This window comes from Panulirus ornatus, chromosome 6, assembly GCF_036320965.1.
Source record: "Panulirus ornatus isolate Po-2019 chromosome 6, ASM3632096v1, whole genome shotgun sequence".
Lineage (NCBI taxonomy): Eukaryota > Metazoa > Arthropoda > Malacostraca > Decapoda > Palinuridae > Panulirus > Panulirus ornatus.
In genome coordinates, this window is record NC_092229.1 from 1,876,642 (window position 1) to 1,889,641 (window position 13,000).

The 13,000-nt window shown below is 43.6% G+C and overlaps 1 protein-coding gene and 1 long non-coding RNA gene across 7 annotated transcripts in view; one reads left to right on the plus strand and one right to left on the minus strand.

Annotated features, from left to right (window-relative positions):
• Positions 1–6,225, plus strand: part of LOC139748989 (protein white-like) — a 37,808-nt gene extending 31,583 nt beyond the window's left edge. The window contains exons 15-16 of one of the 4 annotated variants that reach the window (XR_011712857.1): positions 4,488–4,692; positions 5,581–5,719. Coding sequence is in view for 3 of the 4 variants with exons in the window: in XM_071662342.1 (XP_071518443.1) it covers positions 4,488–4,692; positions 5,581–5,680 (305 nt within the window). In the remaining variant the exon portion in view is untranslated. Of the gene's footprint in view, positions 1–4,487; positions 4,830–5,580 lie in introns of those variants that run through there. The other 3 variants (XM_071662342.1, XM_071662344.1, XM_071662341.1) reach the window with 3 other exon arrangements.
• Positions 1–10,618, minus strand: part of LOC139748992 (uncharacterized) — a 90,913-nt gene extending 80,295 nt beyond the window's left edge. Inside the window, exon 1 of one of the 3 annotated variants that reach the window (XR_011712859.1) lies at positions 9,056–10,617. This is a non-coding gene — a long non-coding RNA (uncharacterized lncRNA). Of the gene's footprint in view, positions 1–9,055 lie in introns of all 3 variants that reach the window. The other 2 variants (XR_011712860.1, XR_011712858.1) reach the window with 2 other exon arrangements.
• Positions 10,619–13,000: the final 2,382 nt, after the last annotated feature.

Below are 13,000 nucleotides of genomic sequence, written 5' to 3' on the forward strand. Positions count from 1 at the left end.
ACCACCTCACAGCCACTAAAACATCGGCCCCAGGTCCCAACGGAATGCAGACAAGGCTCTTGAAGTCTATTCTTAGGCGAATGCTCTGCAAGATGTTCAATCTGTGGATCGCCACCTCTTCACTGCTTGAACCACTCAAGGCGAATAGGACGGTACTGATACCTAAGGTAATAAATCCTACATAGCCCAAGGATATAAGCCAATTACCATCTCGTGCACTGTAGTCCGTCTGCTTCATGAGATCCTCAGCAGCCGTATCTCGAGCCTCGTCCAGATCGATGGAGCTCAAAAGGCATTCGTCCCTGTGGACGGATGCCTCGAGAACCTCACGATCCAGGACGCGACCATCGGCCGTGCGCGGGCACACCCCCACGGTGTGCACCTGGTAGTCCTCGACAGGGTCAAAGCATTCGATAGTGTTAATCATTGCACTATCGAACGGGCCATTTCGCGGAAGGTCATTCCTGCCCCCGTCAGGACATGCATCATATCGACATACGAACAAGCCTTCACCCATATCGAAGGCAGCGGTGAGATGTCGGGGGAAATAAGTGACTCGTGGGGTCAAGCAGGGCGACCCCCTATCACCCATTCTTTTTAACCTTATGATCGATGAAGGGGTTGCAAGGGTTAAGGAATCGGGTGTAGGGATAAGATTTGGCGACCAAAAGGTGCCAGTGCTTGCCTTCGCCGATACCTGGTTCTGGTGGCGCAGACGGCGGGCAGTCTGCAGAAGCCAATTGACATCACGACAGAGACTCGCGAGGGCTGGCCTTCAAGTGAACCCGGAAAAGTGCCGGTCCCTCAGCATGGAGATCGATGGCAAGCGCAAGACTTGGTACGTCAATAAGAACAGGACGTCACAAGTCTTGGACAGCGCTATCGGCTCCATGGACGCTAAGGACGACTACAAGTACCTCTGTGTTCTCATCGGGGCAGAGGGTTGGCGGAAATCCTGCGGTGCCCTGCTAGAAGAGGGGCGACCAACATCACCAGGGGTCCTGTAAAACCTCAGCAGAGGATTACCATCCTCGTAGACCACCTTGTACCCAAACTAATGCATCGCCTGGTCCCGAGGGGAGGTATGTAAGACGCAGTTAGCGCGTACGAATAGGCAGGTGAGAGTGGCGGTTCCGTTGGCTCCCCCTGCAGCATGACGCGCCCTGCGCTTTCTTCCACTCAGCGGCAGGGGATGGCGGTCTGGGGATTCCTGACTTTGTCTCGACCGTCCGGCAAAATAAACAAGCAGGATTCGAGAAATTGCTCACTTCGTCTGACCTGGTGATCCAAGTGGCGGTCCGGGAACCTGCAATACTAAGGAAGTTGCAGAGTTGGTCAGGCCCCGCATGCATTGCTGGTCGACAGGCGAGCAATAAGACCGAACGATCGCACGCATGGCGGGCTAACTTAGTCTGTACCTGCGATGGGTCGGGTCTCGCTCCGTCTGCTGTTGTACCACAAGTCAGCAGATGGATCACCAGTGGAGCCTGACTCCTCACGAGCAGTGATTATGTTAAGGCTGTCCAAGTGCGATCGGGAACACTCCCCACCCCCGCCAAAGCTAAAATAGGCCGACCCGACATATCCGGCCTCTGTGACACCTGTCACAAGGCCGGTACCACGTACCCACGGGGGTCTGGTGAAGAGGAATAATAACGTCAATGCCTTTTTAGCCGGACGGTTGAGGCAAAAGAGTTACGAGGTGATCTGCGAACCCCGTATTCCTGTTGCCGGGTCCTTCCGGAAGCCGGACACTGGCTTTCAGAGGGTCGGAGACTTGCATCATCGATACGCAAGTCTCCGGAGTTTGCTTCGCGCTCTCAGCTGCACACAAGCATAAGTGCAGCTATTACGGCACCTCGGAAGTCCTTCAGGGCGTACGGGAACTTACCGGTAAAGGCACCGTGCGCGTGACATCTGCCACACTAAATTGGAGAGGCGCATGGTGTCAAGAGAGTGCGAGTGCTCTCAGAGGGTTAGGGCTTTCATACCGGGACCTGGAGGTGTGCTCCGTGAAAGCCCTAACGTGGACGCATTCCCTTTACAGGATGTTGTCCAAGAGCACAGGTTAGTAATCGGCCTCCTGCCTAGTAATATTTGTCGTCAGCCCTTGTGCTGGCTGGCTGGGGTGGGTCTCCCCTTTGTGTGCTTGTGGGTTACGGTTGGCCATTTGTCCCCCCCAAGGCTTTCATGGCGGGAACCAGTTTCCGATGGCCGTTTGGAGTAGTGGGGGAGTAGGCGCCTTGGCAGGAGAGCCTGCTACTCCTGTCTGTCGTGCCGCACTGGATGGTGAGCGGTGCTGGGAGTCCTATGAGGTAAGGTACGGCCCAACCACCTTTCGTTCTGCTAAGTCTCATCCTTACTTCTGCCTTTGTTATCAACAGTCTGACCTATTGTCTTCCCCTTCTTGACGAACACAACTCCGGCTAACAACCTCTTCCTTCACTGTCGACACTTGTAAATAGTTCCTACGTTACTAATAGATGCATCTTCAGCAAATAGATTTCAGCACCTTTACTAACAATTGGAAACAGTAAAAAAAGTTACGTGTGTGTGTCATTTGTTTAGGAATGTAAGGACTGCTAGAGGGGTAGAGGAATACGGGCAACATAACAACACTGTAACAATATCTGCAAGGGTGTGAAGGGAAGGAGACCATGGTAGCCACACACGTCTCTTCCTTCCAAGCCCTTCTTACCCTCAGTCATAATTCACATAGGGCCCGCTAGCTGGCGCGCATCACAGTCACGTTTAAAACTTTCGCTTACGCACGCACAGATGGCTGCTCCGCAGACTCACTTAAGGAACGAATATCCAGTAGACGCGTGTAGCGTGACCTTGGCACCTGGACTGTGCCGTGCTCGTGAACTGCAGTCATAAACGGCACATACCTACGCCAGTCTCTTGCCTTTCCAGATCCCACCGCCATCTCTCCAAGAATGATCATTTCTGGCCACTGATGGGTCTCCGTCACCGCCTCTCTCAACAGTAATGCCGTGTATGCACATACCTCCAGGGTTATCAGTTGAACGTTTAGGTACAGGTGTCTGTCCTTCTCTACGACTGCGGGGACTGAGAGGAGGCTTCAGAAAGCCAGCAGACAAAACATTACTATGATGAATAATACAAGGGTGTGCAGTCAGTGGACAAGCTACTACTGCATGTACAGAGGCAAGGAGAGAGAGGGTGACAGAGAGAGAGAGAGAGAGAGAGAGAGAGAGAGAGAGAGAGAGAGATGCATACTGCCATGGACAGAGCGACAATGCTGGGTCCTGCAGTGCTGCTGCAGGAGGGATCAGGAGTCTAGTGGTGCTGCTGCAGGAGGGAGACATGAGTCTCGTGGTGCTGCTGCAGGAGGGAGCAGGACTCTCGTAGTGCTGCTGCAGGAGGACTGAGGCTTTGCCAAGGTGCCAACGGTGGTTGGAGACGTTCTGAAACCGACAAATGTGGTCGACTTGACGTCTGCAGGCAAGGCGAGGAGAATCATGGCTGTAGTCCGCGCTGATTGTACACAAATCATGAAATGATAGTTGGGTGGTTGGTTGCATACTCTTGTAGGTACATATCGATAAACATTGTGTTACCCGAGTCTCTGTGACTCCTCTTTCGTCAGATATTATCATAGGCAGATGAAGGCGAGATGTCTAAGTGCGAGAGGCGTAAGCTGCTGTACATAATAAGACCAGCTGATTCTGCTGACGACAACCTAGTATGTGCTCGGTAGAGAGTTGGTGCTGTGCACGTCACCTGCCTGTGCATATGTGCACTGCATTTACTGTGGATTCCACTTGGGTATGCACTAATGATCAGTAACTTGCACACGCGCCTCATGGCTGTCCACTGCTGATCTGTGCTGCAGGCCATATGAGGAGTCGTACGAGAACTTTGTTTGAGGTCAAGAAGATCTTTGAAATGATGCAGAGAAAGTATGGCGCCCCAGGTGATCAGAAGATGGTGAGAGGGAACACACTGGTCAAACAGGTAACAACATACCTATTGGTCTGTATGGAGGATGAAACTCTTGCAGGAACTGATAGTGTTTTTCGATTTTTTCATCCAGTTAAGACAATTAACAGACTGAAGATGATATCTTATCCTGTTTTTGAACGACGATTATTTGATACCGATCCTTTATCATCGTGATGCCCATTTCCTTAAGAGTTAGTTCACTATATCTAACAGATATCATAGAGAATCTGAGGAGAGCAGCGGGAGAGGACTCGAGGCCTGGGAATAGCAGGACGTGGAAGAGCACCGGGTAGGGACAAAATGAACTGCCAAATGTCAGTTTCCTAACCAGTTTGGCGACCAACAAACTGCTTTATAGCCAACGAATATTTTGATAGTCAGGAGTGACTTCTTGTCATCCATAATCATCCATCTTACTTGCTAATCATTGTCATGATCTGCATGATAATCAATGGTACTAATTCTTAATCTTTACCAGTTTGAATCCTTGGTAACTAGCTTCCTTCCCTCTTCCTCAGGACAGACTGGGCCTGAATTTTGGGGCCTTGTTCGCCCTGATCGTTGGCTACCGACTCATTGGCTTCCTCCTGCTCCTCCTGAAGACCAGAAGGAAGACTGTCAGACGCTACTACTAGATATGATGACCAGAGGACAACCAGAAAGTGAGAAGAGTGAAGAGAAATACCAGGATGGAGGAAAACGGGAATGCAAACGAGAAGGAAAGTAAGGACATAGACTAGGAGGAAGGTGTGGATGTAAACAAGACAGTAAGTAAGGATACTGAAGAGATGAAAGGGCAAGACAAGGATAAAACGAAGAGTGCAAGAATGAAAACGAGTAAGAGAGTATATATGAAGCGTCGAAGATATGGGGAAACTAGTTTCTAATTCTTCCAATATGAACTCTATGACTATGTCGGGTTCCAAGGCAGCGGATGTTATAAGTGTTCTGAGAGAGAGAAGTTTTCCCAGTTCGAGGATATATAAGAAACGTGTTTTTTTTTTTTAATATAGTTACGACTGTCTTCTTTATATATCAACTATGTCAGTGAGTTGTCTTATTTCTGTTCTTCTCTTATTTACATCCCTCACTGTCCCCTCACCTCCTCACTATCCCCTCACCCCCTCAGTACTCCCTCACCCCTTACTACTCTGTCCATAATAAGTTTCAACTGCCACGACGAAATCGCACAACCTTGACACACATCCAGCTTCACCGGGAACTACTCCCCCTCGCCCCTTCCTACACACATACATGTTTACTCCTTTGCTAAGAATTCTGAATGCCTTTAACATATCTGCTTGCCTCTTATGTCGTCAATACTTTCCATAAGGCATAAGATATCTGTGCCAACCCTGTTATACTCTTTCTCCAAATTCATAGACGCTGCTTACTAGTCACTGTCCTAGAAGTATTTCTCAAATAAATTCTCCAGAGCTAACACCTGGTGCACACACCTTTTACTCCTAATGAAATCACACTACTTCTCCAAGCTCAGGTACTCTATACATGACAACCTCTCAGTCATCACCTAACAAACTTTTATCTAAATAACTGGGGTCTTGATTTCTGTCCTCACAATCATTGTATAAGCACTCCACTCGTCCTCAGACACTCACTGTGGCCTAGGATGATGTCGAACAGCCTGAATAACCAATCCACAACACCGTCGCCCACCTTCTTGAGAACGTCAACGTCCTCTCAGCTATGAAGCAGTGGGTATGGTTGTGAGGTCACATGAAGGGTAGGCGTCCACATTCATTTCACTATGATAACCTTACTATGATCTCCTGCCATCAAGATCTCCTGAAATTGTTCTGTCTTTTTTATGATGACTTTCCTGAGACCTTCCCAGATTTTGTGTTACATATTTACAAGATGAAGTTTCTTTTCCTGCAGTTGAGACTGGAAATGACACTACGTGTCCTCACCTTTCAACTTAACGTCTTAAATTCCTCACTTTGCCATGGGGATCCCAACTCCATACGTCTTCTTCACTACCTAAACATAAACACAGCTCCTAGACATCACCCATTACCTCATAAGTGTTAATGAGAGAACCGTTCATTAGATGATGATGGTTAGAGGGTAAAGTTTGATCCTGAAATGAGTTAAAAGCCCTGTGTATAATGATGATGGCTGGGCGAAACAAAGTGGTGGGAGACGCAACATGATATAGCTTTAGAAATATAAAGTCTCACAGGATTCGATTAATGATATAATTTTTCTGAAGGAAATAAATCAAATGAGAGTACATTTATATAGTCTTATTTCTTACCATATATGAATAAAATGATAAATCAAATGAGAATGAATTTATGTAGTCTTCTTTCTTACTATATCTGAATATTATGATTATGAAGTCAGCCCAGATTTATGAGACGTTGATGAAGACCATAAATTTTTGTTTACGATAGCAGCCTGAGATTACCTTGCTGTCTGGGATTACCTTGCAGTCTGGGATTACCTTGCCGTCTGGGATTACTTTGCAGTCTGAGATTACTTTGCAGTCTGGGATTACCTTAGCAGTCTGGGATTACCTTAGCAGTCTGGGATTACCTTAGCAGTCTGGGATTACCTTAGCAGTCTGGGATTACCTGGCATTCTGGGATTACCTGGCATTCTGGGATTACCTTAGCAGTCTGGGATTACCTTAGCAGTCTGGGATTACCTTAGCAGTCTGGGATTACCTTAGCAGTCTGGGATTACCTTAGCAGTCTGGGATTAGAAGTGTTACACAAAACGACGCCCCAGTATGACAACCCACAGTCTGAATGTAATTAGCGTTTTGTTGTTCTCATGTTTTGATGTGTAAATCATCTGGAAAAATAAAAGCTTCATGGCGTCAAACGTGTGACTGAATATACAATAATTACTTGATGTTCGACATAAACAATGAATACATTTGACCTTGACAACTTGCCAACACTATGAAGATTTTTTTTCGGTCGCACACGTGACAAGAGACACCGTGAGGCAGACACCTGTGTTCTGTCGTGCCTCACACTTAACACACTACCTCCTCGTCAGTTATGGTGGTATGGCATCTGTATTACTCAACCAGAAGACACACTGTACACGAGGACGGTAATGTGATTGATTTGCTTTTACAAAATGGAAACATTTCTCTCGAGAAACTTCTGATACATTATTGGTCATGGAAGGTCGGCTGAGGAACCTCACTCTGGACGGTCATCATTCTTGTACAGACTCGTCCTCTGTAGCGGCATCATGAGTGTACATTATGGGTGCAGATGTGGATGAGTTATAGAGGAAGTGATAAATTAGGAGAAGTGCTTCGTAAATGGTGATCAACTGGGGAAAGGATGGCAGAAAGATAGTAAATGGTCGTGAAATGAATATATTAAAATCAGGTTGACTGTCAAAGTAAGGAACATAGACTGACAGGGCCGTTACTTGCGTCCTTCCCCTGGTTGGTAACAGACGCACGCCGCCTGTGATGCCAGGAGGCAGGTAAACATGGTGTGTCTAGCAAATGATCATTCAGAAGTCACACGTGCACCTCCCTATCTCCCTCAGTGGAAGAAAATGATTACCATACTTGAGGTTATCTATTTCTGTCAACCAAGACATGAGCGAAGCTCTGACAGGTCCTAGCACACCGGGTGATTGACAACAGTCGGAACTCCTTAACATTTTGTAGTTATAGTGTATGTGACGAACTCGGCCATCCACCGCAGGTGCTGGTACGAGAATGAAACAGAGAACTCGATCACGACTTAAGAGACCAAATGAATGGGAAAGAGATTACAGAATCCAACGTTAGAGAATCCTGATCATTACGTCTGGACGTGTCCCAGAGGAGGGTCTGGGAGAGTCCCCCATGTGTCTCAGGAGGTAAAGACCACCTTAGTTCCCCGCCTCTGACACAACCTATCGTCTAACATGGCGAAGACCACTGTAAATAGAGGGATTTACGTGGAAAACTCTCACTTTAGAGTTCAATCATTCCTTCACCAGTCGTTAATCTGGCTTGTAAAACGTCTCTTCAAACTGGCATGTTAAAAACCTGTGTAGGATTCATCCTCGTATTTCAAAGTCAATAACGTTATACTTAGCATCTCTCTGTTAGAAGTAAACCCCGGCCATGTGACGCCCAACCCATCGTGAATCAAGAATGTGACGACAATACTTGACCACACACCGAGCTGACGACCGCCTGACCATAACAAAACAACAACCATCATCATCATCATCATCATTAGGTATACACAGTCACCTCACAACCATCATCATCATCAGGTATACACAGTCACCTCACAACCATCATCATCATCATCATCATTAGGTATACACAGTCATCATCATGAGGTATACACAGTCACCTCACAACCATCATCATCATCATCATGTATACACAGTCATCATCATCAGGTATACACAGTCATCTCGTCAAAGTAAAAATCATTAGCTTCACATATTCAAGAATTTTATATTTTAAGACACGAACGACCATTGTGATTAATTACTTTGTAATTCACACATATACACCCAGCATAGACTAGATGTGATGTGTGTGTGTGTGTGTATACATAAAAACACTGGAGCAAAATTGCTTACATATATACAAAGCCAAGAGACGGGGCAATACGAGTGTAAACTCTCTGTCCGTAACACATAGATAGTAATAACACACACACACACACCAGCCTGTACGAGGTACGCATCCATCGACCAGCCCTGAGGCAAGAATGATAACTGGGTTGGCTGTGGGTCGACTGCCGCGCCAAGGATGCGAACCCGTGTGAGCCGTATGAGGATCATAGTTAACAGGACTGACCACCCGCCACGCTATGGAAGCACGCGCGTGCGCGCGCGCGCGTGTGTGTGTGTTTGTGTGGGTGTGTGTGTGTGTCCATTTCTTTGTATACATATTATTAATTGTAGTGTGATTTCTCATTAATCAATGAGCAAACAACCAAATTTTCAAAACAAAATATATGGTACTAAGGTTTTAACGATCAAATCTGTAATTGCCATATAAAGATAAACAAATATGACAAGACTACAGTTTGATAGTTACCACCTCAAGTCCTTCCTAACATCCTCGGTCATATAAACATACCTTGGGGCAATGTATGGCTTTTTGATGAGGACGACGTGAGAATGCGGGAGTAGAGTTCCTAGTCAGTTAAATGGTCATCATGAAGAGCATCTGCTCCTGTCTGGCAGGATGACGCTCAGCACTACGAAGGTCTGCATCACCAGTCCAACATCCAGCCAGACCAGTCTGTACTGCACCAGGGTTACGGTCTGACCAATTCAGTGCGATAAAAGTCTTTTGCAGGACAATAACGATTTGAAAATGCTGATTTACACTGGTATATGTAACTTGTAAAGCAGTAAGTAGTATAGCAATAAAATCACCATCAGCACCTTACAATATATCGCATTACACATATTGAGTGACTTTTCCACACTTGTTATTGTCTTTGGCGATATATTTCGTGATCGTCTGCTTCGACTGGCAGCAGCTACTGGCACAACCCATCACACCATTGTTGACATTCCTGGATGGTGTTTTCTATGCACAAAGCAGCGAAAATCCTGACGAAACTGTAATTTAGATTTCTCACATACTCATCACCTGTAAACAGAGTCACAATCTATGCAAGAGTCATTGAAATGTCCCGATGACTTACAAAACAACCAAAGAAACGGCGGGATCGTACGTGAATGCGCCAGCCAGGCTGTGTGTTGGTTCAGACCTCACCTCAATCTGAAACGGGTTCGGTATCGTGAAGCGTTCCGGATACAGTAAAGCACTCTCACTTTCAAACACATCGAAGTTTGCCACGTCTTTTTTTCTGTTTCTATAAGAAATTTGGAAACTGAAAAATGTTTTGAGTGTCTTGGAATGTTTTAAGTGTCTTGGAATGTTTTGAGTGTCTTGGACTGACTATTATCTTAGAAAAACGCAAGTTTCAGAGAGGTTTGCGAAGCTTATAAAGAGAAGATTCACTTTATTCATGGGTCAGCGGTTAGCCCAGTGAGATGAGGCAGTCGACCTGATTATACCCTCCGTGGTATACGAAGAAAATCATTTGGAAACTGATCATTCAATCCCAAACCAAAATAAAACATTATCAAGTAACAACTCCAGAAGATACAGGCAAATCACATGACCTTCCACATCTCTACAACTCCAACGGTAAATAATGGAGGAGTTGTCGAGTGGTGAAAATGTAATTGTGTCATTACGCCTGAGGGAATAAATGAGCCAGTGGTCTGTTGCTGTTTTTATTAGTTTGTTTTGAATTGTATTCCTAACCTGTAAATACTGTCTGTTCAAGTCTTACCCTCGTCTCGTAACATGTCATTTACACCTGGCCAGACCAGTGCCGCCTCCTCCACCTCCACAGATAACATAGATCCAATACTTCCTCCTCCACACGCCTGCTTCATCATATGAAAATGCTGCCCAAAACTAAAAGTCCATTTCTTTTCTGAAAAGGAATGGAACACACGTTACCAATATACCATCTCAAACGAACTGAACATTTGGGTTCCTAAAAAGAGATGTACACAGCTGAACAGGACACATGTACTAAAACCATAGCTCATAAAACACTGGTCCGACCGGCACTGTATACCCAGTATTTACGATGCAAAGGAGCAGATAGTTTTTTGAAATTGACTGCATTTAACAGTTTAATTTCATGTCATAAGACGACTAAACAATATTTCAACACCAGATTTGGATTCAGCATGAAAAATAATTCTTATAGTAGGTTTTTGAAGGAAATCTATTTTTCTGAGAAAATTCCCAAAAATTAAAGATAATGGTTCAAGGTATTTTTTTGGCTCAAAAAGCTTTTTGTTTCAAAATTGAAAAATGAGATATTCAAACACATCTATACTTGAAATTATCATGGAAAATATATCATAATGCTCTTAGTTACTGATACGTTCCCGGCAAATACGATGGAAAGGAACAAAAATATATAAAAAGTGACTCCATTTAACAGCTTAATTGAGTGTCATTAAGAAGACTAAAGGTTATTTTAACACCGCATTTGTAATAACCTAAAAATACTTATGACGAGTTTTTAAAGGAAGTTTATCTTTCAGAGAAAAATACCAAAAATCAGGATATTTTCTGGTTCGGAAAACTTTTTGTCTCAAAATTGAAAGATAAGATATTCAAACACTTCTATGCTTGAAATAATCATGGAGTATATATCATAATGCTCTTCGTTACCGATAAATAGACTGTAAATACGATGCAAAGGATCATAAAATATTTTGAAATTGACTTCATGCATTATCTTTCATGAATGTCATAAAGACTTCTAAACGATATTCCAATACCAGATTTGCACTCAACATGAAGAATACTTCTTATAATGAGTTTTTAAAGGAAATCCATTCTTTTTTTGAGGAAAATGCCAAAAATTAAAGGTAATATTTAAGGGTATTCTTTTTTTTTTTAGCTCAAAAAACTTTTTGTTTTAAAATTGAGAGATAAGCTATTCATACACTTCTATCCTTGAAATAATCATGGAAAATATATCATAATGCTTTTAGTCACCGATACATACCCAGTAAATACGATGCAAAGGAGCAGAAAATATTTTGAAATTGACTTCATTTAACAGGTTATATGAATGTCATAAAGACGACTTAACGATGTTCTAACGCCTGATTTCTATTTTGCATGAAACATAATTCTTATGATAAGTTTCTGAAGGAAATTTTTGTTTTCTTAGAAAGTTTTTTAGCTCAAAAAACTTTTTGCTTTGAAATTGAAAGATAAGATATTCAAACACTTCTATACCTGAAATAATCATGGAAAGATGGAGTGAAAAAGATTTTGAGCAATCGGGGCCTGATCATACAGGAGGATGAAAAGCGTGCAAGGAATAGAGTGAATTGGAACGATGTGGTATGCCGGAGTCGATATGCTGTCAATGGATTGAACCAGGGCATGTGAAGCGTCTGGGGTAAATCATGGAAAGTTTTGTGGGGCCTGGATGTGGAAAGGGAGCTGTGGTTTCGGTGCATTATTACATGACAGTTAGACTCTGATTATGAACGAATGTGGCCTTTGTTGTCTTTTCCTAGAGCTACCTCGCGCACATGAGGGGGGAGGGGGTTGTTATTTCATGTGTGGCGGAGTGGTGACGGGAATGGATGAAGGCAGCGAGGATGAATATGTACATATGTATATATTTATATATCTGTGTATGTATATGTAGGTATACCTTGAAATGTATAGGTATGTATATGTGCGTGTGTGGACGTGTACGTATATACATGTGTATGTGGGTGGGTTGGGCCATTCTTTTGTCTGTTTCCTTGCGCTACCTCGCTATCACGGGAGACAGCGACAGAGTATAATAGTATAAAAAGACTATCATTATCATCATTATCATCATTATCATTATCATCATTATCATTATTATCATTATCATCATCATTATCATTATTATCATCATTATCATCATCATTATCATTATTATCATTATCATCATTATCATCATTATCATTATTATCATTATCATTATCATTATTATCATTATCATCATTATCATTATCATCATTATCATTATTATCATTATCATAATCATTATTATCATTATCATTATTATCATTATCATAATCATTATTATCATTATCATAATCATTATCATCATTATCATTATTATCATTATCATCATTATCATTATCATCATTATCATTATTATCATTATCATCATCATTATCATCATTATCATTATTATCATTATCATAATCATTATTATTATCATCATCATTATCATCATTATCATTATCAAGTACATATAGAGACGAAAGTACACATAAAATGGAGGAGGGAGGGAGGGAGGGAGGGAGGTAGGGAGGGAAGGGTGGAGGTTAAGAGTGAGGGCATCCTGGGTCATGGTTGAGACTCGGGTGGCAGCAGCAAGAGCAGGGAAGACGTGTCTGGAGGGCGTTAGCTGGGCGGTCACCTTGGGGTCGAGGTCACACTGTGGGGGTAAGTCATGAGGTCGGACAGATGAGTATTAAG